Source organism: Excalfactoria chinensis, chromosome 19, assembly GCF_039878825.1.
Source record: "Excalfactoria chinensis isolate bCotChi1 chromosome 19, bCotChi1.hap2, whole genome shotgun sequence".
NCBI lineage: Eukaryota > Metazoa > Chordata > Aves > Galliformes > Phasianidae > Excalfactoria > Excalfactoria chinensis.
Window position 1 is genome coordinate 7,708,466 of NC_092843.1, and position 25,264 is coordinate 7,733,729.

The 25,264-nt window shown below is 49.9% G+C and overlaps 1 protein-coding gene across 25 annotated transcripts in view; it reads right to left on the reverse strand.

Moving 5' to 3' along the window:
* The window catches only part of MSI2 (musashi RNA binding protein 2), a 188,725-nt gene that overhangs the window by 26,995 nt on the left and 136,466 nt on the right, over positions 1 to 25,264 (reverse strand). For 24 of the 25 annotated variants that reach the window (XR_011905629.1, XR_011905627.1, XR_011905628.1 and 21 more), the window contains 3 exons: positions 20,397 to 20,479; positions 15,448 to 15,562; positions 9,463 to 9,537 (listed from right to left, as the gene is read on the reverse strand). Coding sequence is in view for 17 of the 25 variants with exons in the window: in XM_072353736.1 (XP_072209837.1) it covers positions 9,463 to 9,537; positions 15,448 to 15,562; positions 20,397 to 20,479 (273 nt within the window). In the remaining 8 variants the exon portion in view is untranslated. Of the gene's footprint in view, positions 1 to 3,837; positions 7,485 to 9,462; positions 9,538 to 15,447; positions 15,563 to 20,396; positions 20,480 to 25,264 lie in introns of those variants that run through there. The other variant, XM_072353745.1, reaches the window with a different exon arrangement.

The following is a 25,264-nucleotide window of genomic DNA, read 5'->3' on the forward strand; positions in this document are numbered from 1 at the left end:
TTTGTGTGAGGGACTCCAGGTCTTGCAGAAAAGATCCCTGCCCTCCTTTGTGAGTCCTCTGCGTATAATTGCCTACAGAAGACAAGATAGCAAAGCTGTTCAAAAGGCCCGAAGTGCCCACTTCAGGCACTGCAATTAGAAGGTATTTTACAATAAATGTTTTCCATGGGCTTGCACACTGACCAGGAAAGCCCTGAGGATTCACAGCAATTTCATGCTCTCTTATTGCTCAGAATGAGCTAAAGCCAGTGTTTGGACTTCAATTTTTCACAGATACATTTTTCCGCTTCCCGCACCAACAGTTTCCCTATAAATGCCAAAGCAGCCCCATGCGATGGGGCACGGACACGTCTGTTTCCAAAGCTCTACTCTACGGCTGGAGTTGGAAAAGACCTCTAAAGGCCATCAGGTCCCACTGCCCAGCAACGCACAGGGACACCCACAGCTCCATCAGTGCTCAGGGCCCCCTCTCCTGACCCTGGCTGCCTGCAGGGACCGAGCAGCCCCACCTCTCTGGGCAGCCTGTGCCACTCCTACTGCAAGGAACTTCTTCCTTACATCCAACTGGAATCTCCCCTCTTGTAGTTTGGCCCTTTGGCCTGTCACAATGGACCCTGGGATGTGTGCTGGGAGCTCCACTGATCTCCCATGAAATAAAGCATCGAGTTGCCAATGCAGAAGTGTCTGCAGGTGGAGCAGGAGAGGGGAAACCAATGCCCTCCTTTCACACAGCGTTACCAGCGGCTTTGATCAGCGCAGGAGAGCAGCGTGAGGCTCACAGCTGTCATTTCAGATGGGCTCTCACCCGCATTATTCTTTCCATTAGGCACTTTATCCTCTTTGTCGGATCTTTAGGCTTCATTTCAAAAGTATCAGACTCGCAACCACGAAGCAGAAGAACCTGCTGCTTTTTTTGGGAGGCAGGCAGGCATGGGTCCAATTTACCGGACACAAATGCAGCCTTTAACGGTGAACACACACGAGGGAAAGCTCCATCCCAAAACAATCCCTTTATGCCCAAAATTTTCATCTTTCAGTCCTCCATCTCCCCACCCCCCCAAATTTCTACAAGGAACAAAAATGAGAAAGAAAACACAGCTGCCATGTCAAGCTCTAAATGAAGAGCCAGCTGCTCACTGTTGCAGGAGCATACCCAAAGAAATCAAACTCTGTCTGGGCTCACTGAAAGATCAGGATAGCACCTGACCACTCACAACCTGCTGTCGTGCTTTAGGAGCAATTAACTCTCCTGGATTTGACTGCAGACCCCACAAAGCTCTCCCACCACCTGCAGAAGCATGGCACTGGGCAGCACGGCACCGGGCAGCACTCATGGGCATGCAGTCTGCTGCCCCAGCTTCCCATCAACTCCACTAACACTTTAAGCATCCCCAGGCCCGACCAGAGTTATCCTGACAGCCCCATTAAGTGCTTCCCTTTGTCTTTATATGCTGTGGTACATCAAGCTTATTAAAATCTATTTCAGCAGGTCAGAAAATTAGCGAACTTCAGATTCAGCACATCATGCATAATGGAAGCCTCATTAGCAGCCCACTGGTATTCAAGGCACAGTCGTCTGCTGTTTGAGATGTACGACGCGTTGCAAGACTTGGTGGGGAAACGCTCCACGTCAGACACGCAACGCTCGGCGCCCCGGATGTGTGCTCGCAGATGGGTGTTCTTATGAGCAAATATTTCTGCTCTGGAATTTCAACAAAACAATAAAATCCAAATATAGTTAATTCCAAATTTGGCACTCGCACTTTATGTACAGTGAACGACCCATTTTTCAGCTGTTTACCACTCTCAGGCCACGGTTTTTAAAGCGAGAATGATGCACTTTTGCCCAGTAATTACTTTATGCATCACTGAGACAAAGCCTTGTTTGTCTCCAAATTATCGCTCTGTGTCATTTTGAGTCTAATAACCCTTCTGCAGTTATTTCACCGTGCAGAAAAGCGGGAAAGTTCTCAAAGGCAAATGGCTCATTCTCAGTAAAGTGTTTATAAAAAAACAACAGCAAAACTGAAACGCAAAAAGAGGAAACCCCCAAAACCAAAGCAAGGGCCAGTGGCTGCCTTCCTTACTCTATTCTTCTCAAGGCATCCACTCTGCTCCTCAACTGTGCACTACAAACACTGCACCTCTCACCACCCAACGCTTTAGCTCGGTACGTAATCCTCCCTAATTTCCTATCAGGTAAAACACGGGGAATTATGAGCTTCAGGTGAAAGTAGCTGATGTGCATGAAAGAGAATCTCAACTCAAGTGCTTCCTAGAAGTAATTTAGTACTAAGCTGATTGCCTCACTGAAAGCATTTCTCATTCTAAAGCCCAGAGCCTAACGCTCACCATCGATGTCTAATAAACAAGGTCTATGGAAGAGGAATGCTGGCAGTGGGGGGGAATGCCTGCAGGCTCCCCATGCCCCAGCCCAGCAGTGCTGAATCGTCACCTGCTGCTAATGAACAGGGCAGGGTGGAGGGAAGAGCATCATGGCATGTATTTGAAGTTCAGCAAAGCGGCGCTGATTCGCTTAAAGCCTCATTTGAGTGCTTCGATGGTATGGTAAATGAGCTATTCTGTTCAAACAGCTAGCTTAAATTTTTATGAATGATCTAAACTATCTGGGTAAGTATTATTAAAAAACAGATCCCGGGCTATGAACAAACACATAAGAAGAACCCACGCCTGGAAGCTGGAGCTGGAAGAAACAGCAAAGAAAGGAGGTAGCTCCAGCAGGGAGATGATTAAGCAGAGGACAAGGCCAGCAGAGGGCTGGCAGCTCTGCACCCTGTGTGGGGTCCCAGGAGCAAAATCTGCTCCTGATGTCTCACCACAGCCTTGTGGCCAATGCAGCCCTGCAGCTCTGGGCTGGAGGAACTGCTGCTGTGCAGCTTAGGACTCATGTTATGCAAATGGGCTGAGCAGAGGATGGTGAGGCTCAGCCTGAAGCCCTCAGAGCAGTGATGCAGTGCTGACAGTGCAGCGTTTTGGGGAGGAAGAGCACCTGGAGGTGACTGAACACTTCAGTACAAGTGTGGGAGCCATCACTAAAAGCCACCAAAAAGCATTCACACTGAAACGTTTTCTTGCTTTATGGAAAATCATCTCTACGAGTTCTTTCTCAATCCTGCAGGTCTGTGCAGGTGAGCTGCCATGCTCCATGCAGGGCACACAGAACTCCTCACAGCAGAACAGCATTTCCAGATCACATCATTCTCTCCATGGGCCGATCTCTGCTTTGTCCCACATATTCTGCCTGAGTTACAACTCTCAGCTGTTGTGAATAATTCCCATTACATTTCCCAGTTGCTGCTCACCACGCAGTCACACAGGAGCAGCAGGTTGCGATGTTTGCTCCTTCCTGTCCTCCTCGTCCCCTTAGGACCCCTCTTTCCCAGGGCAATGGCAGTGGATATTTACAGCTCAGCTCTTGCACAGGTCGGTGAGCAGCTGGGAACGGGCAGAGGCTCCCAGGGTCAGCAGTCAGGGTGCCCCTCCTGCTCAGGCACTGGGTACGGAAAAGCCTAAGGAAGGACAGGGCATGCTTTGGTCCTTCAGATGAGCTCTTTGGGGAAGCCTTACCAGCAGCCGCACGCAGCACAGAGCCCTCTTCATGCCCTGCTGGCAGCTGGACCACAGACCGGAATCAGTGGATCCTCCTGAAGGCCTCCCCTCCAACTCAACACCAGGATATTATTTGAAAGGGCAGAGGACACAGGAGGTGCAAATTTCTACAGAGCACTTCTGTGCAACACAAAAAAATACAACTGATAAACCAAAGATACCTAAAAGACAAAGCTACCAAAGCTCTGCTTGGGCTCAGACAACAGCTCTAGGCAGCATTTTTTACTTAATTGAAACAAAACTCTTATCATCTCAGTACAACTTGAAGCAGTACCTTCTGGCTGGGAATGCATGAGTTTTGCTACATTCATTTCTGTTTGTCAGCTGCTCTTTCAGCTGCTCCTCACTGCTGCCATGCAGCTGCACCAAGAACTCCCCAGCTTGTCCTCCGCCATGAAACCCAAACTCTTAATTTTCAGACCAGGTCAAGTCCGTGGCCTTTGTTTTCATTGATGGAGACAGAACTGAGAGTTCTGAAGAGTGATAATTAAGGTGATTCCAGCAGATTTCAAACATACTCTGTGAACCATTTGATGCCACGCAGATGCAGAAATGTGTTTTTTTGGTGAACAAAAGCACGCAGCACAGGGGCGATGGCAGCAGACTTTAAGCTGTTAAGAAAAGGTTAGACAAAGGAGTAAGAGCAGTTCCAGCTTCATTCAGCATCTCTCACTGTTGCAAGGCTTCACTAACTGAACAGACAACCCCAAGTGTATATTGCATCCCCTCCTATTCTGCAGCTGTCAGTAACTTCTGTCTTTCTTAACGTTAAGTTTGATCACTGAATTATCATGTCTAGACAAACACGCTCCCATTATTAAATGTTACACAAGTCTAGAACTTGTGTAACAGCGCTTTACAAGAGTGCGTTAGAGAGCAGACTCCTTTAGTACTAAGTTCATCACTCCTTGCTGGCAAGGAAAGCACATGCAGGCAGTATCTCTGCTTTCAGAACTTCCCTATCACCTGAGCAGAGAGCTGGGTCCTGAGGCACAGGGAAGGGAGCTTGGGATCCCCACAGCACCACGTGTGCTGTGCTGGGAGATGGAGCTCAGCCAGTGCAGAACCACAGCTCAGTTCCTGGAGAGCAGCTGCTCTGCATCTCTGCTGAGCCATCACCCCGCTCCCAGCCCAGCCGTACCCAGCACTGCACCAGGTGAAGCTATGGGCAGTCGTTTCCTCCCAGTCCCACTGCATTTCTCTTAGATTACTTACAAAGGAGTGGGGAACCAAGAGACCTGCAGGAGCAAAGCCAGCTCACAGCTTTGTAGCACAGCTAAACATCCTAAGCACCAGAAAGAGGGAAGGAAGTTGCCCTATCTTTCAAACACAATCCAAAAGAAACCTTAAGCATGTCATTACCATAATTATTACCTTTGCCTCAGGTACCAGCTCCTTTTCTTGACCCAGAAAGCATCTACCATACCTACCAGGTGAGCATCACAAATAACTTTCAGGGAAGGACACCATCCTACTCAGAGTCAATTGCTGACAAGTGAGCAGTGCATAACTGCTATCAGTTGCTAAATTAAACCCAGCATATTAGCAGAAAGTTGGTTTGGTTTTAATATTCCCACAATAATGAAAAGTCCCCGTTCAGATTCAGCTCCCTCACACTGTGTGTTTCCAGCAGGAGCACAACCCAGAACCAGGCTCCGGGCTTTGCAGACTATGCAGTGTTAATGAGCAAGCGTGCTTCTAGGAGCTCAGGAAAGTTTGTGATAATATCTGGATCTCCCACCTCTTCCCACACGCAAAGGCTTTAATAAGAATTAACAGGCACACAAGCAAACAAACCCTTAATTAAAAAGAAATTCAAATTCTTGAGCTGAAGGCTTCTAAGCTACTCTGACATCCCCCAGCACCCAGGTAGCGACAGCAGAAAGGGTCACAGTGACACCCACAGCAATGGCAGCTCTGCATTCTGCAGCACTGGTCCACTGCTCGGGGCCAGCGCTGCCATCCCAGTGTGGGACCTTCTGCCACGACACTGCCCTAAAGCAACAAAGTCCCCCCATCGTCCCTTCCATTTCCAAACAGCAGAAAGGGACTCCTGCTCACCAGTGCTGGAGGGTTTGCAGCACGGGTTTTCATCACACCTACGGTTTGGTGCTCAAACCCACCTGGGTCACTGCTGGGAACGCTGCAACTTTAAGGGCAGACACCGCTCTCCCCCCAGCTAGGAGTGTCACTGCTTTGGTTTTAGTTTTGCTGTCAACACACCTCATACGTAACCATTCGTCTGCAGGCTCTTCCAACAGTGGCTCACGTGCTGGGAGTGGTGGTGGTGTCATTCTTTTATTAAGCTGTCATTGGTACTGGTTATTTGGTGCATCCAAACCAAAACATTAAATCTGCAAGCTAAGAGAGCAGCAACACAGCACATCCGTTGTAAACCATTTATTATTCTTGTTTTTCTACCTCGGTTACTTACAGGAAAAAAGTCATTAAAAAAAAAAAAAAAGAAAAAAAAAAGTAAGAAAAAAATAGAAAAGAAAAGAAAAGCACAGATGGACTATTTACAAAAAATGAGGAAATTCACAATAGCCGAAATGTTTGCAATTCATGCACACTAAGACAAGGTCACAAAAGCAAAGCAATTCATAGCAAAAAAAAAACCAACCAAAAAAGAAAAAACCCCAAAGAAAATAATAAGAAGCCATACAGATTAAAAAAGCCATTGCCTGCAGGAAAGTAAACAGGAAACTAACCAATCGTTACATCAAGCATCTTTAATGAAATGAACAGCACAGCCGTGTATCGCAGAGCCTTTGACACCAACATTTTAAACAAGTGGATTAACAAACATTAAAATGCATTACAGTTCTACTGTAAGCATGCAATTTACTTCTCACAAACTTACAAGGTGGGTAGAAAGGCTTATAAAAAGATACCATGTGTGTTTGCTACCCAAACCAGCAGAATCTGGTCTTGTTAAAGCAGAGTCAATGGACAGCAGCAGATCACAGATTCGTAATTCAGGCATTCGGATGGAGATTGAGAGGTGCAGCGCAGCTGAAGGCAGCACAGTGAAAGCCCCTCCTGCCCAAATTTAAGCCATTTGCAAAGTCTGCAAGTAAAAGCGACTGCAGGAGGAGGTGGAAGCATCGCCTGCTGCAGGAGGTGGGAGGGAAGGGGGTGGCACTGGGGGGTGGCATCGGGTGGGGTGGGACAGCGTGGTTCAGCAGTGGCCATGCAGAGGCCGCCGACCCCAACCCCGCAGCAGCAGCTGCCCCAAGCAGAGCAGTCCTGAGCACAGCCACAGCATGGGACATGGGCGGGTGCTGCAGAGAAGCACCCACTGGGGTTAATTCAACCCCGATTCATTGCAATCCCAGCAAGATGAGACAGCGGCCTCACTCCGCTCCAGCTATGATTTGTGCTGCTGCACAATGAGCCAGCATCTTTCTGGGGCCGGTTGTGAGGCCCAGCCATCATTTTTGCTCCCTGGACAGAATTATGCCTAAGAAGTTTGTGAGAAGTCATGCCTTGGTAATGCCCCTCTCCCCATCCCTGTGAGTTACATTCCAAGTGGGCATTAAAAACTCATAACAAAGCAGAGGGAAAAAATAACAAAAAATTAAAAAAAAAAAAAGATAATCAAAAAGCAAACTCAAAGCAGTGAGGATATGGAGCCTTTAAAAAAATAAAAACCAAGTAAAAAGTCCATTCAATCAAACCAGCCAGCAAGAGCAGCAATTTCTCAGTGGACATTGATATTAACATGGACCACCCAGGCTTTGTCTGTCTCTCTCTCTCTCTCTCATTAGCACTGTAGTAAACCCCGATTAATTTGTTATGCATCTTTAAGAACTAGTTGATAAAAATTATGTCTTGTGAAATCGGCAAATAGTCTGCAAAGTGAAATAAGAACAGAAATTAATAGATTAAACTGAAAAGATAAGTCCCAGAAATTTAAAAAAAAAAAAAAAAAAAGAGACAGAAAGAGAGTGATTGTAAAAAAATAAATACATAAAAAGAGGCTACGTGCTGAGTTATAAAGGCCTAGAGGAAAAAAACGATGGGAGAAGCTAGAACAGTCACCCAAGTGCCTGTGTGTGCCGCACTGCGTGGCCCAGCAGGCAGAGCAGGTGTCAGAGCCTCCGAGCGGGCTGCCCATGTTCACCCAACACCCCATGTCCCCTCCTAACACCCCATGTCCCCTCCTAACACCCCATGTCCCCTCCTAATACCCCATGTCCTCTCCTAATGCCCCGTAACCCCCCATCCCCAACACCGCAGCACTCACTGCCCCAGGCGCTCTCCCGGCTCCATGCAGCGCACAACACCCGACCCCCCAGCACAGCAGCAGTCCCTGCACTGCCATGAGCAGCAGTGCTCCCAGGGCCAGCCCTGGCCAGGAGCTGCCTGCCTCCCCTCCCCATCCTTCCCTGTTTTTGAGCTGCCCCTGGTGCAGGCGGTACAGCCAGGCTGGCAGCTGAGTGCAGCGCTTCCTGGAGGTAACGTTTCCTTTTGATTCTCTCCCGTGCCACAATCTCTGCAAGAGACTGAACATAACCAGCAAATCATGGGAAAATCTGCTAGGAAAAACCCAAACCTTCAGGACGGTGTATGTCAGGACGGCTGAAGCCCAACACACCTCCATGTTCAACAGCCAGACACACTCATTTCAGTTATGTTTATAATTAAAGCAACCTGAGCTGCACTGTCTTTTACCATGTAACCTATTGAGGCTGTCTCTCAACTCTGCTCTCGCACAGTCAGTCACCACAGAAACCCCATGAGTCTGTCCTGCTGCTGTGGGGCACACAGGGCACCAGCACTGCCACCCATCCCAGCAGCATGCTCTGTTCACTGCCGTGCAAAGGGCGGCAGCACAGGTGGGGAATGGGCAGGTGAGAGTAACTCAGAGCTGCTGCATCTGCAAAGCCTACCAATAGAGAAAAAAATCTAACACCAGCTTCCCTTGATGCTACTCATCCTGCAGACACCAGCTCTGCAGTGTAAGGACGTCATTCATCCTATGGATATAACACATATCCATTCTGTGCAACATTCCATCCGACTGATGCCACAGCCATAGCTGCACCCTGTGTGCCCAACGCACAGCCAAGCCCCGCTCCTTGTCCTCTGTCCCACCCAGGACCAACCTGAGGAGCGCTTGAGAATTTAATCTGCTGCAGCATCCAGGGAGGTTAGCTCCTAGCAGGCACCGACACAACGGCTGTAACTCAGCACACAGCACTGACCACAGCAGCCACAGCTCAGCCTAGCTGATGTCCCTGAGGAGCACTAAGGTGAAGGAAAAAGGGCTCTCGGCCCTGCCAGCAGCACCCGCAGACCTGGAGCACAGCACACAGCTGGAGCCTGGAGAGGGGAGTGAGCACAGCACAGGATGCTGGGAAGGACACAGCGGGCACTGGAGGAGACAGCAACATTGGAGTGCAGAGCTGCCCTCCTGCTGGATGCGAATGTATCGCAGCAGGCGCGTGTGCAAGGCTGTGTGTGTGCCCACGTGTGTGTGCCCAGGCACAGGGCTGAGGAATACAGACGGAAGAACCCATCGGAGGGAGCTAACAGCTCTGAAATCAGTTCTGTCACTTTGCATTTTAACTTAAATTTTGTTTTCAAATAACCAGTACCAATTTACACGTTAATAAAGATGTATTAAGTAGATGTATCAGTACGGATATATCTTAATCACGAAAAACAACGTTATGTGAGATGCTCCCTGCAGACTTGCCTGCCTCAACCTGCAGCCACGGATTGGAAAAGAACAAAAAAAAAAAACAAAAAAGAAAGAAAGAAAGGAAAAAACTAAAGAAGGAAAGAAGGGAAAAAGAAGTGAATCTGCCAGTGAAATGTACATACCTGGAAACTGATAGCTGTAACTTGGGGCAAATCCAGGATATCCTCGGCCGTAAGTCGCGACAAAATTGGGGTAACCTTGATCACAGAAACACAAGAATAAATAAACGAGTAAAAAGAGAGAGAAAATGTTTTAAGATTAATAAAGGCTTTTTGATTATACACGTAATACAAAGTAACACTGAGCATGGGCAAAACTCGATTTTACAGGGAATATGCAGAAATGAGATTTATTCTGCTCATGCAAAATGCAGGAAAGGTTTCATTATCATCTGGAATAGAACCATCCAGAGAGGGAGGGCTGCTGATCACCTTCCTCGCACGAGCGCTGTCACTCCCGTAATTAACATGCACTTTGGGGCCTGAAGCCCAAGGACTGTGCATACTTGTTAGCTGAAAGAGTAAATGCCAAATGCTAAGGCTAAACACATAACACAGGTTTGCCCTGACATTTGGAGAGCTTACAATGAATGTACTTTGCTTCAGAGCTATTGACAGTTGGAGATTAAGGTAGTAGTAATTCTTTATCCCAGGAGTGTGAAGGACAACAGTTAACACATCAAAGAGTTGGAGGAGCCACGGCAACGAGCTGGAGTCAAAGGCCTTTAATTTTTCAGGAAAGTAAAACCCAGAGATGAGAACTGCTTCCTAAAGGGATTGCCCAGACCCACACGCCCAACCTCAGGCAGCTTTTGAAGTCATATTATCAGAAAAATACCATTAGAGGCCATTTTGCTAATAAAAATACCAGAGCAAGAGCACAAAGGATGCAGCCATGGGCAGGGCCGTGGCACGGCAGTGGCCTCGCTTCAGGCACTGTGCCGAGCAGGACAGGACTGCCCTGCACCCGCAGCCCCCTGCTGCAAGAAGGGTCTGAAATGGCCGCCTCGCTGCTCATCCTCAGCATCCCCTGCTCAGCGCTTACCAACAGTGATTCTCTTTTGCAATTCCAGCACACTAAGCACTACACGTTCCCTGCGTCCACCAGCATCAATTGGTCTACTGAGGCTCCTCCAGCCTTCAGGAAAGGCCCCTCTGGACCGAGGACCACCTGCAGACGTTTGGTGTTGCTCCATTCCAAGCCAAAGGCATCCTGCAGTAAGGGCAGTGCAGGAGGCCTGGCATCCCCGTGGCCGCTTCCCCTTGTGCGTACCACATCTCACAGCAATTCTTCTGCCAGGGTAAGTCCCTCTGATTCGATTTATACATACATATAACGTACTATTAATCATCACCTAAAACTGGAAGATAAAAGTGCTTGGATGAATTCTGATGAGGGGATTAGGCAGTGCCAGGGGAAAGCAGCCCGCGGCTGCAGGACAGCACTCTGGCTTTCCAAGGTACATCCTCTCTGCTCAGCTGAGTATTTGGTTCACAGCTCAGCAGCTGGATTCCCTTAGAAATTAATCACTTCTGTCACTAAATCAGATCTTTCAGAGTTACACTTTACAAAACTTGTTGCCCCTTCCCAAAAAACCCCCACTACCACCGTACTGACAAACGGATTGTTCACCAGGTGAGTAACACCACTACGAGCACCGTGAGCTCCGCAACTGCCCTGCCACAGCACTGCTCTCCCTCTGAGGCTGCCCAGGGGGGGTCTCAGCTGTATCCGTGGTGCTCAGTGCTCTCTCGGTCAGACAGATGGAATCATAAATTTACAATACAACATTACTTCAATTTTCCTCTTCATTTACTGCTGCAGTGCCCCGCTCTGCTCTAACGAGTCGAAGCCCGATCCGTGCAGGGGAAGTGGGCTGGCTGAATATCAATAGCGCATTAGCACCAGGCCCATGTGGCTGCTTCATCAAGCCAAATCACAGCCATGCTGACCTATCCACCACTTCTATTAGATGCCATAGTCATCCTGTGCTGGGCAGTGAACAGTTTATTTGCCTCAGTACTCCTAGTGAATGACCCAACTCTCTTATTATCCCTCGTTGCTACCCAAGAATCCAAGGTTTGCCCAGGTTGCCTCCTCTCAAGCAAGACCCTGGGGTCTGCTCCCACCAAGACCCCAAAGCACGCTGACCAGGCCCAACTCCTTGACCCCACAGTGCCACTCCAGAGGTGGTGGGCTGAGCACACCAGCTGCCCTATGCAAGGTGACAGCAATGGCTGCGGGCACTGTGCTGACCACCAGTGGTCAAGTTGATGCTCTTGCTGGAAGGAACACCCAGCACCACCGCTGCCACAGCGTGCTGTTGGTGTCCTGGCAGGGGGAAGGTCTCCTGGAGGAAAGCTTCCAGTACAAGAATAGCTGCAAACAGATCAGTGTTGACCTTTTCACTTACAGTTTATGTGAGGGCTCCACAACACCACTAGTATTAAAGCCCAATAAAGGCCAGTCACTACAGACACATCACAGAAGAGGAAATGGAGCAGAGTGCCCTGCCCTCCATTGGGCCCACAGGAATCAGTGGCCCTGGATGCTGAGCTCCTGGCATGCGGTCACCGGGGCTGTGGGACACCAAGCCAGGGCCTCGGCTCTGTGCAGCCCCCACACAGCTCCTGGGGGGAAGCAGCTCTGCAGGAGAAGTGTCCACAACTGCTGAACCGATACACAGAAGTCTGCCATGTTTAGATGTTGTGATCCGGGATGGACAAACCTCACAGCTAACGCATGGATGCACAGAGTGAGCGCTTTGGAGCCTGGAGATTTCTACTTTCACACTTAATTCAAGAACTCAGTCAGTGCAAGAAAGTTATCATCTCCCCACGTGAGAGTTGCTCCCATAGTCCCAAAAAGCAGATCTGTCCCAGAGCAAGGGCAGCAGAAGGCCGGCAGCTCCAGAGGTCCTGCAGGAAGCTTGTGTCCAATACAGGGCTCCCTTCCCCAGTCTGCTCACAGGCAGCTGCTGCTCCATCAGACAGTCTGATGGAAAAAAGGAATGACTTTCTTTGAAGGGCACAAGCTTCTTTTATGCATGAGTTCAGCCTACCTCACCTGAACGTGTGCAGTAATGCAGAGCCCCGGTCTGCCTGGTGCAATGATATAAGCAGTCTCAGAGTACAGACCTTATGGGCTGCACTCTTATCTCTGGAGGGGTTACTTTCATATTAAACACCAGCAAGCCCCGGGTACCCATTACCAAACCAAGCTGATGCTGTGGACCCCAGCTCAAATAATGCAGTTCAGCAATCACCCTCAGTGCCTGGTGTCCCATCAGAAGCATGTGGCAGCACTTCACCCCAGACACAGAGCTGCTGCCAGGGGGAGGGAGGAGAAATGGAGCCCACCTGCTCTCTTCTTTTTCCCTCTTTACTTTTCTTGTGTTTTTTGTTTTCCTCTGAGAGCAGAAGGCAAAGAGTAACTCAGCAGCACCTTTGTGGCCCCGGGGGGGGTGAGTCTGCACCAGGACCAGCAGACAGGCAGCAGCTCCTGGGTGCAGTGTGAGCTTTCAGGCCCCACTAGCTCTAGTCCAGGCGGCCACACGTGTGCTGCCCACCAAGGGGCACAGCGCTGCTCACCGTGGCATATGAGCTGCCATGCTGTGGCCGGGTGGGCAGGCAGGGAGAGGAGATCACGGAACTGAACCTGCTCCAGCCTGCTCTTTATGCAGAGTGGCTAATTAATGTTCCCGGCCTCCCCTGAGGACGTGTGCTTCCCATCAGCAGACAGCGACTGAGACAGCCCAGGAGCAGTCCTGGCAGAAGGCTCAGCCTGCCTGCACTCTCACAGTCAAAAAATCCTTTCAGAAGAACACTTTAATTTTGTTCCAATCAACCAAATCATCACAGAAGCGGCTGCCTGGTGCACCTTTAGACCCCGGCTGCTGCAGGCTCCTCAGGGAGGCTATGATTAATGAAAAAGACCAACTTCCTTAATAGCTTTGGAGGGAGTCACTCTCCACTCTTTCCTTTGGGTTGTCTCGTGCGCTCGCTCCTCTGATTTCCTGCTCTGCCTGCGAACGGCATCTGGAGAAGGTGACCTTGGACAAGGGCTCCTGAAAGCAGGTACAACAGCGTTCTAAGAGCAGCTCCCATCCACTCTGCCTCAGCCCAGTCAAACAACTGAAGTAAGGTGGGGAGTAAGTCTGTCTCCAGCCTTGTAGGATCTTAGCAAAGCACTCCGCTGCTTCACACTGTCCTGGCAGCCCACTGTGCCAGGTGCTCCGCTGTGTGATGGGTTAATTATGCCCTCCCCACGCTGGGATGGGGCTCCCCATCAGGTGTCCCCTCCCATCCTCAAAGTGAGCCCTGGGGCTCAGAATGGCCACCTCCATCACAGGCTGCAGCTCTGCATGTCTTTAGTTAACATGGTGCACGGCAGCAAGCAGAAGATAAAAGACAACAGCGTGAGCAGATAATGAAGCATCTGGTCTTCAACATAAATCAATCACTAATTCTGAGCAAGCCACTCTGGCTTGAAATCTAATCAGCACACCGAGGGCTGCCTTGCGAAGAGTGTTGGCTGGCCATCCCCGTGCAGCAGGTGACCACAATACACAACCTGGATGAAAGTTCTCCACAGAAGATGATCCACACGCTGAGAACTCCTCTGTGGCTTCCTCAAGCCTGAAGCCATCTTCTTCCCCAGGAGGCAGCCACTGCTCCCACCGCACCCCAGGGCTGAGCTTTCTGTTCAGGTCCTGACACGGAGCCCAGCTGCAGAACTCCTCCCAGCATCTCCCCCTCACCTGGTAGAGTGACCACTGCCCCGGTCCCCCCATCAGGTTGTGCCAGCCCAGCAAGGAGCAGCCACCCATGCGTCCCGGACACCAGCAGCACCACACAGAAGAGACTGACTTGAATAAGATAAATGTTTTAACCACAGAACGCAATCTCCAGACACCTTGGGGCATGGTGGCAGCGGAGCATGGGGACAGAAAAACAGATGTTGGGTAGAAATGACTGAATTACACACGCCAGCAATGGATCATTCTGGCCACACAGAGAAGTGCCATTAAATTCAGAGGTAACACAAACACGGCAGGGAAATTCCTCCCCATCCAATCAAGCAGTGCCTGAGGTCAGACATCTCTGCAGAACAGCCCAGTTGTCACAGGAACCAAACCCTCTGCCCTGACAGCAGCTCAGTGGATAGGCCCTGCTCCGGCTGCTGGGTGCCTTCAGCAGAACGGTGCTGGAGGGGATGGGTGAGCACCCTCCTCCTGCCCTTCCCCAGCAGCTCTGCCACCCCAGGCAGAAGCCAGAGAGCACCCATGGAGGGCCATGGAGAGGGACTGTGGGCTGAGACGGGACACTTCTGCCCAAGGACACCGGCAGCTGCTCCCCTTGTGACTTAAGGCCTCAGTGTGTGACAAGGGAAGGTGCAGCAACAGAAAGGGAGCAGAGGGCTGGCAATGTGTGGGTTTTACAAAAGGACACTGGCAATGGATTAGCGGCATTCTGGCTTAGCAAATCTGAGGACGGAATATCAAGGGGTTGTCAGACTATACAGAAAGAAGAACCATCCAGGCAGAAACAAATGAGAACCAATTATAACTAAATAGACCCCGTGCACAAATAGAATTTTGCCATTAAATATCATTTATCCCATTTAATTAGTATTTTCTGGACACAATACTCTGGACTAAAACACCATTCCATCTCCTTGAAACTCGTAATTATTGTTGTGACCTACGCTGTTACGCGTCCCCCTGCTTTCTCCACCTTGCACGCCATTTAAGAGCCAGCAAGATTTTCAATTATCTATGCCAAACTGTCAAAGGTACCTTTAAAAGAGGGGGAATAATGTGTGACTCAATTCCTCTAAAAAAGGGGGAAGAGATCATTTTTAGTCAGAATGAACACACTGCATCTTTCATCATTCTATTTTTGCGAGGAAGAGTAAAACAGCCTATTTAAAACATCCATTTAAATGCAAATTGTTATATTCCAGGAAGGGGGGGGGGGGGGAGTTAATCATTTCCCACCGACAGGATTATTCGCCCCCACCCCAGCCCTGCTGAAGTTTGAGGCTCGCACCCACACAGGTGCTGAGGAATGGGGGGAGCCCTGGCAGCCTCTTGGAGACACACTTACCCAGCATTCCCATCCCCAGCATAAAAGCGTCCATGGTGTACGGCAATCCGCGCGCCCTTCCTCTCGTCCCTGGTGGAAACATCACTTCTTTAGGTTGTGCTTTCTTACATTCTACCTATTGAGCAGAAACATGTACAAATGAGATGCAAATGAATTCCATGTAAATGTCAAATGCAGAACTGATCTACTTAAGGGGGGGGGGGAAGATTTATTTTTAGCCTTTTCCTGCCCCCACCGCCTCCCCCTCGAAGATGAACTTTCCCAACAGTAAGAACGGATTTAGAAGAGCACACATGTGCTCCTTCCAGCACAGCCAGCGCCGTGAGGACAACAGAAACGCTGACTGAAGAAGTTGTTGCCGTCCTGGAAGGAAAACCCGCGCTGTGTTTCCTTTCAGTGACACTTTGCAGGTGTGGAATGGATGGAGGAAAGGCCTCAGCACCGCACAGCTCTATGACAATCGATAGCACAGAACGGCTCTCGGTGATCATTACAAAAAGCTCCTTTTAAAACAGGAATAAGGAATCAATATTCCTGCCCAGCAGAAACATTTCTGTAAACCCCATTAATAAATGATCTGCATTCTTTCACTTCAAGTTACTCCCAACCACCTCCAAGTCGCTCCATGCCACAGCAATCACCTCTGCTCGCTCCTCCCGATCCCCTATAGCACTCCCAGTGCCAGCCCACTGCAGGGAATGGCTTGCAGCGTGCTGGGCACCTATGGGTGCCACTTCACTCTTCCTTGGGGACAGGCTGTGGCCACCCTGTGTCCCCAACCCCTCTGGCAGCAGTGGGTGAGCAGCGATGGCAGCAGATGGGCCCGGGGCTGCTGGATAACATGGCTGAACATCTCCATTCCTAATAGCCTTATCAGTGGCTGTGTGTTCATTGTCTTATGAAAACCGACCGCCTGTTTCTAGGCAACCTGATCAGCGAAAATTTCAGGTTTATACAATTTTCATTTAGGTAACATGAAGGTTAACTGACTGTAATGGCAGTATTTTAAACAAAACCACCTACTCCTCCCCTTTCTGCTGCAAATCTCATGCAGATCATATTTACGTTGCTTGCTTGCAACACGCCCCAGTGCTACAGCGCTCAGATTCTGCCAGCGCCGTCAGAAGGAGCACTTCTAACAAGCAAACTGCCCGAACCCAGGGAAGGCTGGACTGAAATTCCTCTTGAGCTCTCCTTTGCCACATTCCTGCCAACAAGCACCGCGGTCCTTAAAACAGCTGTGGGGAAGGGCTGGGAGGGATGGGGCAACGCAGGAAAGCCCCACAGCAACACACTGTGCGATGGAAAGCACCACAGCACTCACTGGGGGCCTTAGTATTAAGGTAAAGAGAGAAGGAAGAGAAAACCTGTCAGGGAATACAGCAGGCCCTGCAGCAGCAACATGCCATGACTGCCTAGAGGAGGTGCACAGGGCCCAAATGCAGCCAAAGCTGCCGACTCCTTGGTGCACTGCTAATCACAGTCATTACACAGGAGCAGGCCTATCTAATTTCTCTGGCCAAACTGCAGCATGGCAGAGGTGTACCATCCCATTTCCCAGCACACCCTTTGGGTTCACCACCACTCACAGTGCCATGAAGGCATTGGTTACACCTCACAGCTGCTCTCGCTGCAAATATTCAGAATGATGAAAACAATCTAGCCTGGCTCGACGGACAATTAACAGGAAAATGAAGTTTGGATTAGCACCGTTAGAAACAATAACCCAGTAATTAGCTTTTGCAACCACAAAACAGCCTACTGCTGCTCCCTGAAAGACTGGCTTAATTTATGATTTTCACAGCACATGAGGATATAAAGGGAATGGTACTGAGCTGCAAATAAGTTTTAGCTTGGATTTAAAGGGGAAGAAAGAGTCACCAGTAGGAAAATAATTTCTGAGCCTCGTAAACAAACACACCCCATCCCAAGGGCAGAAACGCTTCTTACTGCCCAGCAGAGATGACTCCTGTGTGGGTTGGGAAACACACAGAACCAGGATGTGCAGGGCAGGGCTGCTCAGGCTGGGGACAGCACAGCCCCAGTGCAGCATGGGGACACCAGGGCAGGCTGCCCCGTGGGACACACGGCCAAGCTCTGCATCTGCTGATGGCACAGACACTGCCCAGCTGTGCTGCCCTGGAGCCGGCCCGATGTGGGCACATACAAGCTTTTAGTTCAGTGTTTCTGCACATCCTTAATAATATCCAGATTTTTTCCGCCTCCCCTGTATGAGGGTTGTGCTCCAGTCTCAGCAGCCTAACAAAGAACGGTTTAAGGCTGAAAGAAATTTAAATTAAAAAAAAAGAAAAAAAAACAGCAGGGAAACTAAAAGTCACTATTTTTGTTTAGTCTGGTTGGCAGAATTAACGTCGCGCCGGGTTGCTCCTGGGTCAGATGAGCAGCCAGAGCCACCAGAGCCCAGGATGGCTGAGATGAGGAGTGAAAAGCCTCTCACACCCAGCACAACGTTCGTGCTGTCAGCTCGCAGCACCACCACGGCTCACAAAAACACGGCCAACAGATTTCCAGGGAAAGCCGAGCGCTCCCGGATCCACAGCGCACAAAAACCTGCTTCACCACCCAAAGACAAGGCGACTTTGTCTGGCTGGCCAAGCATGCCTTGTGGTTAGCCAGGGCTGGGCCGCCCTGCTGCCCCTCAACGTGAGCACCAGTGAGAGCTGCAGCCATGAGCAGCGCTGCCCCGCAATGGCTGGCAAGCACATCCGCAGCTGGGCATGGCTCTGGGATGGAAACCCAAAGCACGCAGCGTAATGCATGCTGCAACCACAGCTCGAAGGCCGTTGGCCCTGGGAGGGCCAGAGCAGTGCTGATGCATCCAGAACAACACAACCAGCAGTGGGTCCCACCATGGGGCGAGGAGCAGAGCGACAGCCCTGCACCATGGGAGCCCACTCACAACAGCTACAGAGAGGTCCGGCCCCAGCTACCCACATCACCCTGGGATGTGAACAACTCCACAACAGCACAGATCTCAAAGCAAATGACCCCATCGCATTTTTTCCAGCCACTTTTGTACCCCCCAGAAAACCAGACTTCTTTTGGCAAGAACAACAATATTCTGGGGACATCTCGTTTTGGTTTTATCTATCCATATCTCCTCAGAGTTTGGAGAGAACCCGTGGCCTCCCACATCAATTCCGGCTTCCATTTATTAAATACCTCTCTGGCATTTTCCTTTCACTTGCACGCCGCTCGTTTAATATTACACTTGACATTCTAAGCTTTATGGATGGCAACAGGCAGAATGGGAGGGATAAAAATAACCCGCATGGGAAGGCAGGCTGCAGCCAGGCCGGGGAGCAGACGCCGATGGAAGCCCACGTGGGGCAGCTGCCAAGGCAGTGCTATGGAGCACAAGGGGCTGCCAGCACCCCTATAGCACAACGCCAGGGAGCACAGCAAACCAAGGCACAGGGCCAGGGGCACACAGGAAGGCTGTCCGCTGTCAGCCCCAACCCGGCACACTGTCACACATGCGAGCGCAGGCTCTGCTGCTCCTGCATGGGTTTGGTAATTAATCTGCAGGCACATCAGCAGCACGATGAGTCAGTCCCAAGACAGGATCATGTCTCATCTCCTCCCTTGTGGGCTGCTTTTAAAATTAGTGCTGCGGGAGTGACAAGCAGAGAGTGCTCAAGGCACCCGGATCACGCACTGGGAAGAATGTACTTCAATTATTCACCGCAGCAGAACACCCACTCGCTTTCTGCTGCTCCTCAAGCACTTCTGCCCTGTGCCCTGCTCGGGCCGCCTGCCCACAGCCCTGTGCAGCCCTTCTGAAGGAGGAGCTCTAACAGAGGGGCAAATTCTGATAGCAGAGCAAAACCCAACCTGAGGTTTGGGGCAAAGGAAGAGCAACAACCACGGACCCCTCCCCCCGTGGGCACACAGCTCAGCTGGAGGCTGCTCTTCCTGCTAGGGGGGCTGCGTCTGCCCCTTGTGCAAAGGTTCTGCCCCACACTCTGTGCCCTGTGCTGCTTTGGGCTGCTGTCAGTGCCCGGCCACCTCCTGCACCTCCCCACTGTGACTGACACAGCTGAGGGCTGAGCTGAGCTCTGGAGAAAAGTACACAGTGTGAAGTAAGAAAACCCACGGAGTGCTTCGTGATGGGCACTCACTTGCATTAAGCATCAGGAAAATCCCATTCTTCCTTCCCCACTGTAAGAGACTTACTCAAATTTAAAGCATTCCTAATTTGATGCAAGTCTGCTGCTCCTGGAGGCAGGAGCGTAGGGTGTTAGCTCTCATTCAGTTTTAAGGCAGACAGATCAGCATTTACTGACTACATGGGGAATGGAACCACAACCCACATTCATCTCACGCAAAGCATCACCAGCAGCAGAAGGAAACTCTGGGAGCAAAACAGAGAGCAGCAGGGCCAGGCAGGGCGAGCTGCCCCATTCCTGCCCTGGGACCCCAGCGCTGTGCCTGCCAGAGGGACGGCCACTTTTATTTCAGATGCACATTGCAGTCAGGAACAATATGAAGAATATTATTTCAGTGCCCTGGGAAAAATTAGCAAGTCAAATATTGAATCAGGCCTCCAGCATATGCCAAGGAGATTGCTTTGATCTTATCCACACTAAAAGCTCCATTATTGAATTTAAAGTCTGTGAACACATATCAGACCAATATACAATGCATATCTGAATACACATTTGAGAAGCGAAGGATGTTTTGACAAAGGGAAAAAGAGAATTTCAGCTAAAATATCAAAGTTTTCGCATTGATCGGAAGACAAAACACCCCTTTCCATCTCTCATGGTGGCTTCACTGACCAGGGCTTCATGTCACCCAGGAGAAACTTTCCCTGGAGCCAGGCAATATCGACATGCTGCAGCACCGCCTCGGCCCCATGGACACAGGGCTGGCAGCAGCCACAGCCCAGACCCCACATCCCAGCACCGGGCAGAACACACACTTACCATTTTATTATTGATTTCATGGAAGTGAATTTCGCAGACTTTTTCCACCACATCTTCATTTTCAAAAGTAACGAAACCGAATCCTGTTCAATAGAGGAATAAAAAAGGAAGGGGGGGAAAAGAAAACATTAGTGAGGTCAAACAGCTTTCCTTCTAGCAAGGCGTTATTTGCCATTTGGACTTTGGAATGCTTTCACAGGAATATGCCCATGTAAACACACCTGCCCTACACAGCGCTGCGGAACTCATTACAGCCTAATGGAGGGAAGAAGCATCACCTCGGAGGAAATTAATAGGGTTCTGTTACAGCTCTTCCATAGGATTTAATGGAGAATTAAAACCTCCTTATGGATTTTTTGATCCATCCAAAGAATTTAATGGATAGTTACACCCTGGTTACACGACGGCTCAGAAACTACAACCAGGCTATATTTTCTTTTACACCTTATAGGTTTTTAAGAGCAATCTCTACAAAACCCAATTATATGTCTATGGAAGCATATTGATTTTATCTCCTGTTTAATTCCAAGGGACTTCTCCATTAGGGCTGACTCATTGCAGGACAAAAGAAAACAACCAAGAACCCATGCAGACAGCAGCTGGTTGCTGCCCTCCCCTCACACCAAGCCAAAGCTGACAACTTCAGCAAGACACCAGGGCTGGCCAAGCTCCGGAGGTGCTCGTTTGTCCCCTCTTCCTGAATGACTTCCTCTAATGCCTCATCAGGACATCCTGAGGCCTCTCAGAAGCCGTTGGTTGGAAGGCTCTGATCTAATCGCTCCTGTCCTCTGCATTGCTGCGTCCAGCAGTGCACTGCACCCAAACACAGTGCACTGCACCCAAACACAGTGCTCAGAGCACAGCTCTGCATGTCAGTACAGCTTCATTGTGCTTAACCCAGCTCCTCTCTTTGCCTTCCAAACAGCTCCATCTAAATCCACCTTCAACAGACCCGTAGTCACAACTGGAACGTTTGTGGTTAACCACCTGGGTGCAGCATCCCAGAGTGCCCTGGCAGTGCTGGGGCCATCACCACCACCTCCTCCTCATTAGTAACTCATTAGTGAGTGCTGCAGCTGAGGATTTCTCATTGGGCTCCTGTCAGGTCTCGCTGCCAGGCTGGAGCCAGGAAGGGGAATTTAGAGGAGATTAGCGTTAATACGCAGTGCAGCGCGACAGCCCGCTGCAGGCAGGATGCGTTCTGACCAGGAAACAAGTCTCCCCTTCTCATCACACTCTGCATGGATTAAACACAGCTTTACCCAGAAATTACTCCTCCAATTAAACCAGCTTTCTCTGTTTAGAGGCTTTATAACAAGAATAAAACAACAATCCACAGGTGTCACCACTCACTTGCAGGTTTTTAGAGATCTAGGCCACCCCATGAAGGCAAAAAAAGACACGAGTGGGTCCGCAGGAAAACCCAGAGCCAGCTTTGCCTCATTCCTCCCTGGGGGAGAAGAGGAGGAGAGCAACACTCAGCACTGGAGGCTGCTCAGCACTGGAGGCTGCACCGCCGCTGCTCCCACTGCTCTCAAAGCTCGTCCACAGCATCCTACTGCTCCTTAAACAACTGCAGGAGATCACTGCCCTGCAGCTAAAGAACTCCTGACATGCAGCTAAGGAACTGCTAACACGGAGCAGCAATGGGCCCTCCTTTGTTTCACTTATAAAATACTGGATTGTGACTTTCAATAATCGCATGTATAAAAAACCATTCCCGTATGCATGCCTTATTAGTTAGCGTAATGAATACGGGCCCATTTCTGAATTACCAAAGCTCTCAGAAACCTTCCTGGACGAAACAGACAATTACTTCTTATGAGAGGTACTGAGAGTCAACAAAAAGCGCTCCTTGGAAAGTGCATGAAAAAGATTAACACAAAACAAAGGCGGCTGTTTGAAACGGTGACAGAAATAGGATGCCGGTTGTCAAGGAGTGCACGTTTTAAAATGAAATTATACGGCATCCTTCTGAATGAAGCTATTATTGGAAGCTAACAAGCTCTATTTAAGAGATAAGCATTTAACGGAGTCAAATGGTTTTTACTTTTTTATTTTTTTATTTTTATTTTTAATTCAAATGAATAAAACTGAATATTCATTTGAATAATCTTTTCTGGAGGAGACAAGACAATGAAGAGGGAGAAAATAAAACAAGAGGCAAACAGAGTCCAAGTGAGCAGCTCAGGGCCCAGAGCAGCCCTTCAGGAAGGGAGACGGCAGCCCGGCCTGCAGGTGGAGGCTGTGCTATGGCTCAGCAGAGGGCTCTACTCACCACCCGGGCAGCAGCACAGACACCTGTGAGAGCACAGCCCATTCATTGGCAGTGCTGGCAGCCAGGCAGGGGCTGTCTGATGGGGAAACACATCCGAGGGAACGGCTCATGGGGAGGGTAAGCCTGGGGAAACGCATTGCCTTGTGCACATACATCAGCCTGAGCTCCCCTAGAAGCATCCCTGATATGCCCGAAATCACTGCCCAGACACTCAGTGCCCGGCATGCCGTGCCCCCATCACACATCATCCCCCAGGGCAGCACCAGCTCTGCACTCCAGAAATGAGGGGAACGCTGCACTGAGAAACCAAATAATACCACAGAAAGATTAAAACAGCTTAAATCAGTGGGCGCAATAAATCACATGGAGAAGCTGTGCTGAAGATACCAAGTGTCAGCGCTCCCGTGTGCTGCACTTTGTTTTTTTCACACTTGAATCAACCATATTTCACACCTTTGTCGTCACTCGAGAAGTTTTCTGTCAACCTCAGTAAAATATAGCTGAGATGACGACACCATCGCTATGAAATATATCTGCTTTCTCTTGCGAGTTGGCAGCTGCCTTCCTCAGCCAGGGTGCTGAGTGCACTGCAATGTATTACAGCTGTGTTTAGGTACACCCAGAACATCACTCAGCAGCAGAGTTATGTGAAGGCAGCTTACACACGGAAGGCCTTGCTCATTCAAGCCTGCACCAACAAGGAGAATGCTGGTGTTGGCTGCAGAGGCTGTGATGGACAGAGCAGAACACTGACCATGGCATGCCCTGTCCTGTACTGGGGATACCACCACCTCCCAGCAGTCAGCCCAGCCCAACATCTGCACCATTATCATCTGCTGGCCCAGCATCATCCCAAAGGCCAAGGACTCCTCTGCTTCCCAACCACAGGGAAGAGTTCTGGGGGTGGCATCAGGGCAGCAAGCACCAGAGGAGGCTCCATGACATGGAGGAGGTCACTTCACCTCACCTGCAGCACTCCCTTTCACCCATGTTAGGTCTGTGCTGTCTACTTGGATCACACAGACTTTGCTAGCTAGAACCATCTCCTACAGCAAAAGATGGTCTCTCACAAGACCAGGGGAGAGAAGAAGTGAAGATATACACAGCCCACATCACACCAACTGGCAACGCTCAACTCTCACTCCTGCTGCTAGGCAGGAAGACCTGATGGACATCCACACAGCACAGGGCAGCACAGCTCCATCCTCCCCAGCCTGGCAGTGCAGTGCAGCCCGGAGCTCACAGTGCTGTGCTGAGGGACACAGATACACAACAGCCCCCAACAACCACAGCACTACAGCACTGGAATGAGGGAGCATCAGCTCAGGCTGCGTTCCCTTTTTGTGTTACGTCTTGGTACCTGATGATCTAATCTGTATTTGTTTTACGCCTCTCTTTCTCACCTCATACTTAAGTTACTTAAGCAGTGAAGCACAGCAATGTCCAGTCCTACCATGGCATTATTTATGCACCTGCTTTCTTGTTTATACCAACAGTTTTTGGCAGCCAGAGCTGTAAACCGTAATAAAATGCATTTTGAAAAGCAAAATAAATAATAAATAAATAAAGGAATGTGACCAGACAAGCCAGGCATAATAATATTAAGGCCCGTGTCAATTAATTTTTCCCCCTCTTGATAAACGAGCCCCATTCCATCCATTAATAATGAGGGAAGAAACAAGAAAAGTTGACACTGGTTTAATTTATTTGCTCAACTTGCCTGGTCATATTTCTCCCAGTTGCAAAGCTTTCCAGTGCTGCTGGGAATTGCAAGTGGCTCCCACACAGTCGATGCATAGATTGGTGTGAATCAATACAGTTCTGTTTTATTCACACATCCCTCGTAATCAGAAGGGAAGAAGTTCCTTAGTAAGCGATCTCACACCCGCCAGCCCACCTGCAGCAGTAACAGAGCTGCGTGGGAGACAGGGGACCAACACGACGGGGTCTGCTGCCACTGAGCAGAGAGGTCAGGGCACCTCCATTGCTCAGATGGAGAACCAGGAAGGGTCCGGGCCTAACCCAGTGCTGTGCAGAGGTCCATGGGAGCAGGGATCAATGGGACAGCTGCTGCTTTGGTCATACCAGAGCCCCGCAGGACTCACAAAGCTCAGCCCCATCCCCACGCTGTCTGCACAAAGCATGGAGCTCCCCCGGTACTCCAGGTCCCAGTGCTGCCTCTTCCCCACTTTCCAGTTCCTTCTGCGTAGTCTCCATCTGACAACCACAACTTGGCTCGTTACAGCTCAGAGCTGTTTGAGACAAAAGCTGTCAATTCTCATTTGTTATTCCTCATTATTCCTGTTTCCTGAGAGGCACGCACAGAAAGGAGATGTTTCTGTCTGCTGGGGAAGTAACTCCCAGGCGGGCAGGCTATGCCCTTTGGTTGGCACACACCTCACCTGCACATTGGGGCTCACAAGTGATGAGAAACTGCTTCACCGCACTGCCTGCACATGGGGACAGCACAAGGTGCTGGTGTGTCAGTGCAGCAGGAGTGCAGGGCAGCATGCAGCAGGATAATGGGCACTATAGTCCACTCAGCCTTTACTCTAAGCAGCTGCAGTACTCAGGTTCCTCACTGTCCTCT